The following is a 16,899-nucleotide window of genomic DNA, read 5'->3' on the forward strand; positions in this document are numbered from 1 at the left end:
GTCTGCTCGTGCTCGGCGTGCTCCAAGTTCAACTGAAAACTGATTGTTTCAAATAAATGTCTTCCATGTCCCACTAGTTACAAAGTCGGCGCATAATCGCCTGTGCGGTTTAAGAGAAAAAAGAAAAATTTCAAGAAAATGGTGACATTGGGTGACAGTTTCGCACCCCATTTGGTTCGCAGTAAGCCATCAAGCATAATTTTTAAAAACCTAGTTAATATTGTTGTTTGGGTCCCACAATTCCTGGGGAATAAAAGTATTTTGCCATTTATACTGGAAAAAAAATATTTATATTTATTTACATTATGTTACGAAAGTGGTATTCAAATTATTATTGGATTTATTAGTGTGCAAGATGGTCAGTTGGTTAAGACGGTAGACTAATTACTTTAAGGTAATGAGTTCGATACTCCTCAAATTCACTCATTGTTAGAAGTGTTTTACTTAACCAATTTGAAGTCATAAAATCAAAAATCACTCGAAAGTACACATTGTTCAATTACACTACAAGCTACAAAAAATATAATACTTTTGGAAGTAGTACGAATTAACATGTTCATTATTATTGTAAATTTACTCAACGTTGCAGTAATATTAACTGGCATTTGTGGTAAACAAACACATACATGCATATGTAAATTTATATATCACAGTAAAAGTTCACCAAATTTTCAAATATTTACTAATCTATAGCAGTTGAACTTTTACCCTTTTTGTAAACACAAGAGTAAAAATTACATCAACATGTGGGAGGTGTACATTTACATTAACGTCAGTGTAAACTTTACTGCCACATAAATTTTGTGTTAAATTACACAATGTTTTTACAGTGGAGTGTATACGCTTGTTATTAAATATTTTTAGAGTACGAGGCAAAAATAATTTGTTGTGGTGGTTGATTTTCAAGATGCCAGCGATATTATCGACGGCAAAGGAGAATGGACAATGAAGGTATAATTCTGGAACCATGTATCTGAAGGGAAAAAGCCAGTTGCGCGGCTGTATCTACTATTTTGTCTGTGGTGCGATGCAGGAAATGAAAGTGAATTGAAACAGTAGCAGTGAAGGAAGCTCATTCGTTACACCTGATCTGAAGATACAAGACCTGTAAATACGATTGATATAATAAAATTTTAATGAAGTAGTATTTCTTAGCATTGTTTTTTACTTTGATATAACAGAAGAACGTGTCTCAACACAAATAAAACTGCAACAGGATTCTAATTTTTAAGGTTGCAGTACAACTTTATGGGAACTTAAAATAAGTTCTGTTTAGTGTAATAACAAAATTCCCGCATTTAATTTTAAAAAAATATACTATGACAGAAGAAAACTAGTATGTAACAAATGTATGACATTTCAGAAACTAAAACCGCACTGTCTTGTACATAGATGCATCTTATGTTTTTTCGTCGAATGTAGAACAGAAATCCTAGTTCGATGGTGGCACCCATTGCCTGTAGACACCTGTTTCAATAGGACGGCAACTTATTATGGCCCACGCTGGTGGTAAAAATCTGAAAAATAACGTGGAAATATATGTATAGAAGTAATCGATTATGAAATCTATCAGTACTTTGTTAGAAACCTTTGCAAGTGCGTACTTTTAGCTTTTAAAACAGAAATGTACTATTATATGTTATAATTAAATATCTACTTATTTAATAAACATTATTTAAATAAAGATTTAGTTTAGATTCTTGAGATAAATTAAAACTTATCAGTGCATTCTTCTATAACCATGTCGGTGGGCACATTTTTATCGTTACTACCAATGAACAGTGACTATACTCAACGCCTTATACATACTGGATAGCCAGTTACCCGTTCATACTAGGTATGGATTTTGCTTACGAAATACGAGGTTTGTAAATAAAGTAATGGCAATATACCTGGAAAAAAGACTTGAATTTATGTAAAAGCAAACGAACATTACATTCCTTCAATATAATCACTAATACAGTCATGCACCTTTTGCCAGATGCAAGGAAGCCATAGGATAGGTACCGTTGACAAGGTGTTGTTTATTAATGCCAGCGACGAAGCTTTCTACTGCTCGGATTACAAACGGCGTCAGGAAATCGTATGCCTCGAAGGGGATCTTTCTACTTAGGAAAGAGGTCGTAGTCAGGAGGACTCATGTCAAGTGAGTACGGATGGTGTTCCAACACCTCCCAAGAACACCATCGCAAAAGATAATTTACAACTTGTGCAAAATGATAACGAGCATTGTAATGCAACGTTACAGGGAGATTGTTCCGCAATAAACGTGGGCGTTTGCGCCGTATAACTGGGCGCAGATGGTTCTGTAGAAATCGGCAATTGTCGACTGTGTTGACAGTTTCTTCTTGAGTCATTGCATGCGTAAGAATGACACCCTCGTAGTCGTATGTCGCAATCAGCGTTACCTTCATCTGACTGGGTTCCTGACGAAACTTCTGGGGATGTGGCGGACCTGGGTGAAGCTATTCATTGGATTGACGCTTTAATTCAGGCTCGTAGGCGCGAGCCCATGTCTCATAAATGGCGACAATACGCTGCCAAAATGCGTCTCCATCATTGCGGTATCTGTCGAGGTTGCTACCAGCCAGTACATACCGGTGCCACTTCTGTACATCAGTGAGTCGATGTGGAACCCAGTGGGACGCAATTTTCCTCATGTTAAGTTTTTCCTTCAACATATGCCACATGATTTGATGACTGAGCCCAACTTCAGTGGCTATTTCCCGGCTAGTCCATCGACGGTCTATGGAAGGTCTATGGAAAGGAGACCACTCACGATGTCAACGTGATGTTGAAGAATGGTTGGCCGATCTGTAAGGTACATACTGTAGTCTCGGTCCGACCAGCACGAAACGCTGTGACCCATCGTGCAGCTGTCCTATACGGTAATGCATTCGCGCCACAGGCTTCAGATAGTCCTTGATAACATTGCGATGCATTTTTGCCATGGGCCGTTGATCACTTTTTGTAAACGTGTTTTAGAGCGGTAGAAACGACATTGTACACTTCAACGCCACGCAGAAAATACCCCTTCTACTTGATCGACGTTTGTATGTACTCTACACATCGACAACAGCGCCACCTCACTGCTCCGATATCCTGTTTTACACATACCGATGTTCTGCGACTTTCTGGACTATGTTGCCACTACTTTATTTACAAGCCTCGTATTTATATATTGACCAAGAGCTATTAATAATCCAGGTTGTAGAGACTTTGTGTTGAACAAAACACTTAAGTGAACACAATTTACTGCCTCACAAACTGAAGTGACGAAACAATGCTACAGTCACTTTTCGTGCGATTAGTTTTCCTACTATTTGTGAAAGGGGGGGGGGGGGGGAGTCCAGAAGACTGTATCATTATAAAATGAAACTAACTGATCAGCTGAAATGAAAGAACGTTTCAAGGTAGCAACAGTTATGTTTTCATTATTATTTTTATTAAATTATTTTCTTATTTACCGGTACTTCAGCTCTTAGATTCTAATGATGCCTTCATCATCGTTTTGTGTTTACTGTTACTACGAGTACCCATAATTTCCTCAACCTTAAGAAAAAATACTACTTGAAATTCAGTTTTTATTCTATTAATGATTTTATTGAAGCAAAACTATGCTAAAAATGTATTATTATTATGTACATTATTTGTTTTTTATTATTATTTTTGTTTGTGTATATGATTGTACTTAAATGTGTATTCATAATGTTTAATATTTTTGAAGAGTCCTATACTACATGTACAATATTATATTATATTTTTGTAGTCGACTTGGACAATAAAACTACTATACTATACTAAAAGACCTTTCGGCAGAATGCTATAAGCTGTAATAAATATGCGTAAGAAGGCATGTTATAGGTCAAACCTCTTTAAGAAAAACGAAGCTGTCGCTGTCTTCACTGCAAAACTTGGCTATTACACAAGAGATAAAATTGTCCAGTTATACATAATTTTTAATTGATATTTTTGAAGGGACTTATTTTGTTATGTGTAATTTGTTTTGCACAGTAGGACACATTGATGGTGGTTTTCAATTGTGTTGAGAAATCAGCTTAACATAGAAGTAATTAAATATTTATATTAAATTGTAGTGAAGACCTAAGAACTATTAAAATAATATCTGCCCTCGTTATTTCCGACTTCTGTTCAGACAAGTATTTAAATGTGCAAAAATCCTCATTTTATTCATGACAACTAAAACAATAATTGTTATCCTTCATGTCTTGGTCTGTCGATATACTTAACAGGGTAGTTTAGTACACATTGTGGAGCAAAGGCAGGTACATTTGAAATTCCACCTTTAAATAGCGAAGTTTCTTTTTTAATTGCTTGAGATCATGTGCAGGAGGCAACTTTGTCGGGACTAGAAGTGTAGTGGTGCTAGAGATGCGCCAACCTTTATCAGTATAACGAATTGAGTAGGGGTAGTGAGTAAGTTTTGGACAAGTGTATGCCTTAATCTTACATATGTATTAAGATTTTGCCGCCATCTTGGATTATTGATATGACTGCATCTTGAGACGTATTAGCCTTGAGACATCTTGAAGCTTAAGATATTGGCAGGCATATTGGATCTCATGATTTATGTTAAAACCCGATAGGTGTCAAATAACTCGGGAGAAGGAAGGAGTTATAATAGTGTATTTATTGGGGACATAAGTTGCTATCTTGGATTCCGAAGTCCCTTTGCAGGTGACATTTGCTGTTGTCGCCCATGTTGGTTCTGAAGTTCGCTGGTATGCAGTGCCACTCTCTGTATTATTTATTTTTAATACCGTTAAAATATCCTGAGTATGGTGGCTCTAAAGTGAACCAGGGAACACAAGTCGATTATTTTGGAGTTCAAAAGTAGATTATAATCTCTGCAAGTATGTGTTTTTTTTTTGTTTTTATCTCTTTTAGATATTACTCAACTGAGTTATAATTATGAAAGTGTATGCTATTATACGAATTCATCAGTATTATGCATGTTGTCAAGCAGGGTGTTTTTATTTTCTGTATGCGCTATGCCATAGGACGTGACGGTTTTTACGGCAAAGAGATCCAATCTATGATGTACCACGACACATTACTTGTAGAAGATTCATAAACAAAGAAAATGGATGATCCTTGTCAAATTATGGGGCTGATCACTTTGCGCTTTAAAGTTATATATTAATTAAATGTGTAACATGTGTGTTAATTGGAAGGTTTTGGTCGTACACTTAGAACTTAGTGCATTTTACAGCATACACTTTTAGCACGTGAGTACAACTTTCCAGTTTAAATAATTTCATTCGAGGATATGCCTCAAATCGATCTAAACGTCTTTACGGCGAATTAACTAAAGACTGGTAGAGTTGACCTCGATGACTGTTGTGACTGCAGCTACTGCAGTGAGCCAGCAAAAGAAACCATAACAGCCCAGGAACTTAAGCTAAAATTTAGTTTGAAATTTGATCCTAATTAGTATGCTAAGCTACATATTGAAAAAAAATGTGAACTTCTATTTTTTCTAGCATAAAATGATAGGCTCGGGTTTATCCGCCGTGTTGTGATATTGCATCTTCATGCCATTATTTTTTGTCTACAAAATTTCTTCAGAATTTTTACTATATAAGCATTGCATTTTGTGTTATGCAAATTATGTGTTTAGCAAATTTTTGTCACCATAAATATGCTACATGTTTTAAAGCCCATATGCCACAATGAAATTTTCCTTGGAAAGTCTTCCATGGCAGCGAGTATGAATGGTTCTGTGGAAAATTTGCAGAGCGCTGCCCATTTTCATGGAAGTGTAGGTAATCTGTTGTGTTCGCATTAGTCTGAATGGTTTTTTACCAGGTGTAAATTGTATCCAATCAGAATGGAGTTCTATTGTGCACTTCTGTTCAAACGGCAATTTATTTTGTATGGATTGAAGTGTTTTGATATTGATTTGAAAAGTGGTTAACTTGTAGACTAATGTGGTCTATTGAAGAAGTTAGCTCAGCCTTTATTACATTGCTTTAAAATATAGTATTCAATCCCATAAGATTAAAATGTAGTCAATATTGTTACGATCGCGCTTGGCTGCAGTGCTGGCGTCGCCGCGCTCGTTCGGCCTGTCTGCGCCCCCTTCCACCTGCATCCTCTCCCTGGTATCATATATATATTCAATGCTGGTATCTCGTGCCATACTATCTCGCAACATCCTGACCGTCGCAGCGCGCACCTGCCTCAGATCGGGTTACTTAAAAGAGGCCGCACTGCGGAATAAAAGGACTCAGACACGTTTATCGGCGTTCTTTGAGCAGCCACCGCGTCCTTCGAGGACTCACGACGCGTTTCTGGGCATTTCGACGGCGAAGGTCGCGAGATATCTCGGAGACATGCCCGATTGTTCTGGACGGGAAAGCAAGGGCTATATATGGAGGTTGGGCCGACCTGATAGTCTGAGTGAGTGGAGTCGGAGACTGAGTGAGTTCTCCCGCGGCGGAGATCCGGGCGATAGTGCCGCGAGTTCGGCAGAGTGGCGAAGTCCTTGGAGGAAGGTTCCAGGGCAGGGAGTGAGTGAGTCCAGTGGAGTCGGGAGTTTCCGGGCGATAGAGTCGCGGGCGCGGCGGAGTCCCGAGTGAAGTGGCGAGCGAGTCGTCGTGTGGGATCTCGGCGAAGGGTGTGACGGCGGCGGCGGAGTGCGGCGACGGAGTCCCGGCAGAGACCCACGAGGGGTGCTGCTGCGAGAGTTGCGCCGGAAGTGCGGCCCAGCGAGGTGTGCGAAACGAGTGACTGGGGAATTGACAATTTATTTACGTGTAATTAATTATCTGCCAATTTAGAAGATTATTTGTAAGTGACAAGTAGTGGTAATAAATAAAACTGTGTGTGTGTAATAAAAATCATTAATTGGGCTATCCTTTACGAACCCCCGCTGGAAAATCGTAACAATATATTATTGTGTTCATAGGCATAAGCACAAGGTAATTAACCGCATATCAACTAAATTACAGCATGAATGTAATTCCAACCTATAAATTTGCGTGTTCGTGAGAATTGGTAATTTTTACCATGTTAACTTTATATTTTACATGAAAAGTGCGAAAATTTTCATTTAGAATATTGACATGTATTAGTAAATTTTGTTTTGTGATGTAAGTACTATTATGTTCTGCATAATCCAAATCGTTTTTCATAGGTTTTTCATTGCTTCAGAACTAGTGATAGGTTATACACGCACATTTATTCGTAATAAGATAGACCTATTACGTGATTTAAATGCACTTCAATGACTCCAGATATAAATCCATTTCAACTCAGTTACAATTATTGAATCTGTAAATAAAGTTAAATTGCCCCCCCCCCCCCCCCCCCCCCAAATATTACTACCACTACAAGTCTGTGTAATATTTTTGAAAACAACACACATCAATCAAATCTACACCAGTATTATTAAATAAACACTGTGGCAGCCAATGATAGTTGCTGAAAGAATGTTTATCGGTAAGTAAGTAGATTATTTCCTAAAAGCTTGTATTTCACATTTTTGCACATTTGGGCCTATTTTACTCTCCAATATTTTCCAAGGATTCGTACCATTACAAGGTATCATTTTGGTATGTATTGTAGTAATTATAAAAATTATGTACAAATTAATAATACGTTTTGAGTCACCAAACAATACACAAAATTTATTGTTTACTTTTATAACACAACGGAATTAGTTTGAGCTTAACAAGCATAAACTGTAGGCTGAAAAGGGTGTTTTTAAAAGGTTCCGAGTGTTTATAAATACTGTAATACGCAAATCTGTACTTTTTCTTAAATGTTGGTTTTCCTTTAAACGAAAGTACTTATTCAATAAATGAAGTTAACTAGTTGATTGTAGAGGCTGTGAGCGAAGTATCGTGGTATAGGTTATCCCGTAGAAACGTCCATCTATCTTCTGCCATGGAGGCTTCTAGCGGAGCCTTTACGAAATGTTCCATCGTGCATACGGGCTTAGTCAGGCAAATATTGTTAATTTATATTTTTGCCGACTGTCTCGTCACTTTAAAGAAGTCATTTTGTGGGTATCCGCAGCTGGGTAACACATGCACAAAGCTATCTTGGCTTCCAAGGATGAGCCACGTCGAAGTGTTCGATTTGACTGACGTTTCACTCTGCATTGCAGCAGGCATCATCATGTGGGGGGAACGAGCGCTGATGGCAGGCGGGTGTCGTGATTGTTGCAGGCGGGTGAGGCGGGCGTGGTGCTACTGGGCGCGAGTGCGGACGAGTCGAGTGACTGGGATGCCGAGGAGCAGCGAGGACCGCCTTCGCCCTGCGACGTCGTGTTCGAGGGCGGCGATGTGCTCATCAACGGCCGCTCCAGCCTGGCTCGCCACCCACGGCGGCCGCGCCTCCACCAGGTACTATTCTACTTGTGCTTTTAAAAACAATCACCCAATTGAAATATTTTGCTAATGGGTTTCCTCTTTCTTTTTTTTACTTTGTTTTCTACGAAATTCTCGGGCACGAATAGCAAACAAAGACACTTTCGAAGTAGTGGTGTTAGTAGATGGAAACAAAGAGTTCTGGCCCAGGTGAAGGAGCAAGGTACATATATGTAAATTAACGGGAGGAGGAAGCTTTGCGGATTGTGTGTGTGCGCGTGTAGGGAGGGGAGATGTTGGGGAATGTGATAAGTGAGGTAACAAACCAAACAGTGCGAGGAGAGGGAATGGGATGGTATGATTGCTGGCAGCCACCATCTTGAATGACGTCAATAGTGGCGAGTGAACGGGGAGAGGGGTGCACTGTGGTAGGTGTGGTAACAAAAGGAGAGGGGAGGGATGGAGACATTGTCACCATTTGTTCCAAGCGTTGCTAATATTGTCGCTGTGTTGTATTTAATATCCAGATTAATAATAAAACTGCTCCAGGTAAAAAGTCTGTACATTAAATAAAATTTTGTAAACAAAAAACTATTGTAAAATAGCTACTAAAATTACTTGAAACTCAAAAAATATAGTGTTTAGAATTTTTGACTGTATTTTCTGTTTGTTTGTCTGTATTTCAGGTATCACTCGTAAACTACTTGACAGATTTCGATGAAACTTATTTTTATAAGCAAGGTATTTGGCTAAATTAAACACTGGGCTGTTTATAATTAAATAATTAAAACTTTAAGGGGGTGAGAAAGGGGTAAATTTTGTTTTGGGAAAGAAGATAACTAATTATACCTATCTCCGAAGCTAATCAAGCATAAGAAAAAAAATTGGGTTCCAATAATAAACATACGGAAACTATGAATCACAAGTTTACCATTTTGCGAAATTCAACCCCTAAGGGGTTAAAAGGGTAAATATGGTTGTAAGATGCTTAATTATATCTCTAAATCTAATTAAGCATTAGAAGAGAGATTGGGTGCCAATAATAAACATACGGAAACTACGAACCACAAGTTTACCATTTTGCGAAATTCAGACCTTAAGGGGTGTAAAAAGTGGTAAGTATAGTTTTAAAACGAAAATTGAACACTACCTTTTCAATAATAACTAGAGGTAAACTATGAAAGAACGATTTGCATGTAGTGTCGTTTTTTAAAAGGTGTGAAATTGGGATTAGTTTTGTAAAATTTTAAGAAATCGTATGTCCGAAACTAATTAAGTACGATGTAAATTATTTGTTAAGAATAATAAACACTATAAATCCCACATACTTTTTTTTTACCATTTTGCTAGATTCTGCCCCTAAGGGGTGAAAAGAAATCAATTTGGGTTTTTGAATGAAAAAAAAAAAAAGCTTCCGAATATAGTAGATTTAAGAGTAAGAATCTAAGAAAGAACAACGAAACACATTGAGTTACGAATTGTATTTTTTTTCCGGAACTCGAACTTTAAGAGGGTAGAAAGGGGAAGGTTTTATTTTATCCTAAAAAAAAATATGTATTTTCTTAGCAAATAAATCGGGATGTAAGAAACTGAGCATAAATGACCTAAGTAATTAATTATGTATGGCGAATTTAACGTTTTTATTAATTCGACCCCAAAGGCAGTGAAACGAGGGTACATTAGTTTTAATAGTAATAAATCATAGGTATATCCAAGCAAATTTAGCTGAATGTAAGAAACTGAGCAAGTACAATGTATATTATGTGAGTCCGTAGAATGTTTTTTACCATACCATTTTTCTCTATTCGATCACTAATGGGGTAAAAGGTAAAAATGTAGCATGTTTTGTTTTATTATAAAAGTCATATCTCTGAAGCTAATCAAGGAGGTTGTAAGTTATGTTGCATTTTTTTATAAACATGCAAAATCTACCAACTCTTTTTTACTACTTGCTGAAATTCGTTTTCTAAGGGATGAAGGATTTTAAATAAGAGTTAAATCTAACTTAATTGAAGATATTGACAATAAAAATATGTGTGTGTGTTGTTAGCTATGGTTTCTATGTTATCGCAAAACTCTGTCATTTGTCATTTACATTAAACATGTTATAGGAGTGGATTTGACCAAATTGTAGTGGTGTGTTATTGAAGGATGAACAATGGTATCTCAAAATTAAGTCGAGGCATTCTTAAACAGCATGTGTCATGTTTGATACATACTAAATAAGATGGTGCCTGTAGTCTCGGTGGTGAACTTCTGAAATACTTTGGGCACCTCATGACGACGACAAAGCCACTGAACCGATACTTTCTGGTGTGAGCACTCTTGCACTTCTTGTATTAACGGATAACTTATAACGTTACTTCGCTGTATTGAGATTGCGATTGGAGCCAATGTGTTTTTTACGAGTGTGGTCACAAATATATGACAGGTTAACAATCATTCGCCAAGATTTTCGAGCAGGTACCTCAAGGTGAAGTGAAATTCGAAATTCTAGACTTGTAGCGTCTACTCGCGATATGTGATGCAGGGCAAGATGAAAAAAAAATCTTTACAGAGTTGAAGGAAGGAATTTGTAATTTATTTGCGAGATATACAAGTATAGGTGCATACCTACATCAGGAGGATGGCATAACTCATCCATACCGACCATCACGAGTGTTCAAAGCTTTCGGAAACTGTTACCCGCATGGTTGATGGCATACATACCCACCTTGACAAACTAATGGTTCTGGTAAACTCGAAGCTGGGGGCCATAGATGTGGGGTTACCATGGCTACCACCACGAACACCTTTTGTAAAACCAGCTGTTAACTAGACCCACAGGTTAGTCAACACATGGTTTCGTAATGTGCAACTATTCTTTGGTTTCAGTATCCCCATTTAGTTATGGCCTTGCAAGCCGATGTTATTACAATATGTGTGTCAAGTATTTATTGGCCAAACATACATGCATGAAATATTAAAGATTGTGATTTAACATCTCGTCAGTACTGGCCAGATTTCCTCTTAGAACTGAATGGCAACTAGTGTAAAACAGTAGCCAGTGATATATACATTGAAACAACCTTTCATTAAAGAGCACATTCAGTTATATTGACAATAATTTTTTCCAGAATGCTCACTCTAGTAAACACATCATTGGATTGTCAGTTGCATTAAATGAAGCTTTAGGGGAAGAAGTTCAATATTATCTAACCAGGGTCAATTTGGTTACATTAAATGAAATACATAATTAATGCAATAATTAGATTTTAGGAGACAAAAATTTATTTATTTTTTCATTCTAACACTATAAATTTCATGATTACGAAATTATCCAGCCTTTCTCCTTATTTATAAAATATTAATTTTTTTGAGATAACCGCATTACAAAAGCCCGAAAGCATTTTGAGAGAACCTCATTATAAAAGACAAGCATGCAAAATGCTATATTATTAAAAATCCTTTTTTTTTACTTTGTCTCTTAGCCTAGAAATGGATTGATGCAGAACATATTGGATGAACAGAAGGACTACATGCATGGAAATGATCCAAATGAAGAGGCTATTTAGACTGTTACTGACTTTATAGACTGCAGGATACTTCACATACTAACAAGATACACTCCATTATTGAGAAACTGTGGGAGTCGAAATACACAATTTGCAAGACGGAACTACCTTTTTCATAAACTTGTAGTACGTGACCTTAATTATTTATCCCAGGCGGGCCTTATTGAGATTTTATCATATACTTGGCTGAACAAAAGCTTCGAGCACATGTTGACAGCCATCGATGTTTACAGCTTGTGCCGAAGGTGTGTAATCGAAGAGAGCGACTGATATAGCCAAGGCCATGGCAGACACTTTTCATGATGGGTACATACCATTATACCTGCATAGAAATCTCTGCAAGAAATTTTACGAGATAAATTTAAAGGCTTTGATGTATAAGCTTGACATTTATCTAAGTATCTACATTTAGTAATGTCCATGTATTTATAGTTCAAAGGTTTAACATAATTTTATGTTCTACTAACATGTGGTGTCAGTACACAGCTAAATGACATTACAAATGGTTGTGGTTATTTTGCTAAACCTTTTTCGTGAGTACAATTACATAGTTCTTTCTACCACGAAAATGAAGCCCAAAGACGTTCAGGTCAATTGTTTGTGTTGGACTGTTTTTCTCAACACGAAGAATAAAAATCAACGAAAGTGAGAAGCTAATGTTTGTAACATAGTGCAAATTTCCAAGTGGAAAGGTGTCTTCGAGATAGGTTTCACTGCGAATTTGTGTCCCGAACATTTTAATGTTACCTATGTTCTTGTATCGAAACCTTGAACTTACTACCTCGATTGTATCGACCACACAACTATTCGCTTTTGCTTCTATGCTGAAGAAATCCAACCTACCATGTATCTTGACTCGTATTTGAAGATTCTCAAATGAAGAAATGGACAGTCCTTTGTCAAATGGTGGGGGTTTCCATCGAGCTTTAAGGGACCGGCATACCTGAGTACACATACGGTGTGCAGAGCTTTAGAAAAAAAAAAGTGATTTAAAAACTGCTCAAGATTTCCAAGTAGGGTCTGCGTATGAAAAAAGGTTTTTAAAAGGTATTTTTAAGAGTTTGAGAAAGGCTAAAACATGTATTTCGGAATAATTTCTAGCCATAAAATACCCGGTACATATTCTAAGAAGCACTCGATGAACTTGGATTACACTTTAAGCTTCATTTCTCTGCCATATAATTTTGTGGTCACAGCTCAAATCTCACAGTTTCCTTATTCATGGAGAAAAGACTGCGCGCCCATCCACACCCTTGCGCTTAGAGGTGATACAGAGTGCCGCATATTTATTTTCTCTGCACAATTTCTTTTGTACATTTTAAATAGCATAGTGTTACGTTCTCCAAGATTCATAATTTGATTGTTGAAATCTGGGGGGTTCTTTAAACTTGAACTTTCTGCAGGCGGTTCGTACAGTGCTGAGCGGCCGCATGCCACACAGTACATGATCCCACGATACGTTAGCAGCACTTATCTCCGCCTGGCCGCACTTACAGTCTCAAGTGCCCCGTGCACACGCTGGGCCTCCAGACATATCACTGTGCCTCGTGACGGCACAAATTGGTACGCCAGGCTCTTCCTCAAACTGTTGTAGTGAGAGAAACCCCTCCACCCCCTCCCCCCTCCGGGCAGGCCTCTGGCCCGGGTTCTTCCCTGCTGCTCTGCAGCACTACAACACCTGTTCGTCAATCTAAGTACTAACTTTCCCCTCCTTTTCCCCTGAGATACCTTCTCTGTAGGCCATATTTCTCTGTGTGGCCGTTGTGCACCCATTTTCGGCCAAAGTTTAAACTACTTGGCCTCGCTTGTATGTCTACTTTCGCGCCCGATACAACATTGTCAACTTGGCAACCAAATTCAGGCCCCTATGCCTCTATTCCGCAATGCATGTGCATTCTTCAGGTATTCTGGCTAACCAATTCCTACCTCACCCCCATTTACTTTCTTCCGCCCCGAGGGGGGGGGGGGGCTTTAATTTTGTGTGTGTTCCACCCTTCCTTAGCAGTAATGTGTCAGCGAGCTGCGTGATTGTTTTACTTCCCGTTTCCATTTCCCACAGCCTTTTCTGCATTTGCACGTGGTCACAAGATGTAATCAACTTCGTTTGGGAATTAGTTTCCCATAATTAACTTTTCGTCACCATTTCGTGGATAATGTGTCGTAGGTTTTTCTTTTGGTGTGTCTCCGCATCACTGGATATTTCCGGATCAGACTCTAAATGTTAAAGTCAGCTTCATCCCCATCACAGCGGTAAGTGCAAACCACCAACCATATTTTGTTGTTAAAATTTGATGGTTTTGATCTCCCTTCTGCTTTACTTTTTTGCCTCTTGTTAATATCTGCGCTTTTTTGTTTTTGTGTAGTGTGTTAATTGCTATTGCCCGACGTTTTGTGGCGATGTCTGCCAACCTGTGTCATTGAACCATCTCCCGCCCAGCTTGAAGCTGGCATAGGTCAGAATAAGTCATCACAGGAATGTAAACTTTAGTAATATTTCATTTAAATGAATTTGTTCTCTCTTTGTAAGTTGGCTAAATAACTCAAAATATTCTTCCTTAAAACCGATGCCAAAGAGCTCTTACTACAGAAGTCTGTGTTTATTTCAAAATAAAAATGTAAAATGGAAGACTTCACTTAAGTATCTGTAAAATATTTATTTATATGCTCTAAAGTTATTGCTATAAGCATGTCAGTATAAATTTTCTAACCAGCTGGTTTTTATAGTAAACATAGTTCAATAAGATATCTTCTTTTTTTCCATTCAAATTTGTAATCAAAAATGTTTATTATCACCGCATCAGTGAACATTAGCCTTTACAAATTGGAGATATATCTAAGGGTTGTCTTTTATTTTTTAATAATGTAAATGTCTTCATAGATACCCATTTATATATTTTTACCCTCCTAATGCTACATTTTAGAAGTCCATTTTTTTTAGTTGTGTACTACATGTCATATGTCATCCACACTTATTCTTATGCATGTGCCGTTTATCATAATATTTGGGCAAAAGTTTTCAATTTTCAATTTTATTTTTATTTTTTAAAGAAGGAAACCACTAAAATAAAGTTACATTTTTAATTTGATTTAATTTTTTTTCAATTACTGTGCTCTCCGACGTAATTTTGTGCAACCCAGTGCACCTGCACTTGTTCGCAGGCCCAATTAGATACCTTTTGCTGACATTTGGTTATGGCAGCATCTCGGCCGCGGTTTGCATCACGTTTTCTCCCTGTAACAGTATGACTTTTCGTGCTAGCGAACGTTACTCAAACCCACCGCTAGCAACTTTCATTTCTCGGAGGCAAGCATAGGTAAGCTGTTTGGCAGCACTTCGAGGAGCATGTTACAGTCCTCGGCGACGCCTCGAGACGGTCCACACGACACCTTTCCCAGGCGACTAAGTAAGTTCTGACTCACCTTCCCTCATCTCCCACTTGTGGCTTCCTGGGAAATTTAACCCGGAGCATCGACCTCCAGTGAACCCGCACAGGGTACATGGTCTCCCCAAGGACATCCGCCCTTGTCCAACAGAGCCCTCAGCGAAGCCTAGCGGCAGGAAAAATTCCTAACCTTGCTCTGTCCGCTGGTTGCGAGTGCGCCCAAAGCACTCTAGCGGACGTTTCTGTGACCCTCCAGGCAGTTTCTCATCTTGGCCGCCAGAGCACACTACTCATCCCTCCCATAAGAGACCGCTTGTCACAATCGACTTTGGCAGCGATTGCGATCTTAGTCTGCTTGCGACTCGCGTGAGAGCGCGACGAGCGTTTTTTGGCTGTTTGCTTCGCCCCTTCGGGCATTTTCGGTTACCTTCGGGAAATCGCCCCCCCCCCCCCCTCTTTGGATGGGGGAAGTAACTTGCTTTAATTAGACGCGCCGACGCCATTTTTGAACATTCGGCGGGCAGCATCTGGTCAGTACAGACCACCCGTCGCGATTTGTGTGAGTCCATCTCTGTTGTACTACTTCCAAGACTCGACACTACGTCATGTAGTCTCCAACATCAAGGCATAGATGCCTTAATTTTCTTACTTTTAAATTTGGCTGCCCGTGCGAGTTTTTTGTTCTAAACTATTTCTTCACCTTTCTCGTCATGGCAACCGCGAACTTTCGCGCCGGGAGTTGCCTACTCTACTCCTGGAGCCAGCTAACGTGACTTCACCCCGCTATTTTGGGTAAGTGATCGTCATACCTCCCTGCCCCTTCTTTTTGGACTTTCCCTGTGCATAGATTGGCCCAGCCTTAGCCGCCTGTTAACCAGTCTAAGCAATTTGGGACTTTGGTTACAGGCGGGGTGCAAGATTAGCGTCAAGACACCAAATTAGAATGGAACTTCTCTGCCAATATTAGCAGTCCGTGATTGGCCTCATGCAGTCACAAGTTTTCTCCCCTCTGTGGTCGACATACAAGTTTATACATAAAATTAATTCTTCTGGACTTTAATCTACAGAAACCTCCGGTGCCAATACCGCCATATTTCAGGACATATGATTTGGTTAAATTCATTTCAAAAGCAAATTAAGAACAAAATTTAATTGTCTTTCTTTTGAGCCTGCGAGCTCATGTAAAACCAGGGTCAAGTTTAAGAGATATGCTTGTTTTACTTTTATATTTATTTTGTTGCCCCGGGGTTCCCTCCTGTTTGTAATCAATATGTTTTAATACACGTGTACCTAAAAGATGAAGATAAAAGAAAAGAAACAGTTAAGTAAATTATTTTAGTAAAATGTCAGTTTTATAAATCAAACCAGCATTCTTATTATTTATTGATTACTCATCTCTGATCCACTTAGCCTCCTAGAGTTGCTAGTAGGTTATAAGTAAATTCCTTTGTACAACGTCTGGGCACCTCTGTGCTAATTATTGTTGTTTGTTTTGTTTTCTGGGCTGACGCTTCCAAGGCCTTCTTTTTTACTTATTCATGTTTTGAGTGTTTACGTGCAGCCCAGCGTACGTTACATGAAGACATGTTAAGCAGCATTTTGTAACCAACCACTGGGAAAATAGTT

General features: G+C 38.5%; 1 protein-coding gene across 1 annotated transcript in view; it reads left to right on the forward strand.

Moving 5' to 3' along the window:
* Positions 1 to 16,899, forward strand: part of LOC134527483 (nascent polypeptide-associated complex subunit alpha, muscle-specific form) — a 180,388-nt gene that overhangs the window by 52,006 nt on the left and 111,483 nt on the right. Inside the window, exon 2 of the mRNA XM_063360191.1 lies at positions 8,196 to 8,372. Coding sequence (XP_063216261.1) covers positions 8,196 to 8,372 — 177 coding nt within the window. The remainder of the gene's footprint in view (positions 1 to 8,195; positions 8,373 to 16,899) is intronic.

This window comes from Bacillus rossius, chromosome 1 (genome assembly GCF_032445375.1).
Source record: "Bacillus rossius redtenbacheri isolate Brsri chromosome 1, Brsri_v3, whole genome shotgun sequence".
Classification (NCBI taxonomy): Eukaryota; Metazoa; Arthropoda; class Insecta; order Phasmatodea; family Bacillidae; genus Bacillus; species Bacillus rossius.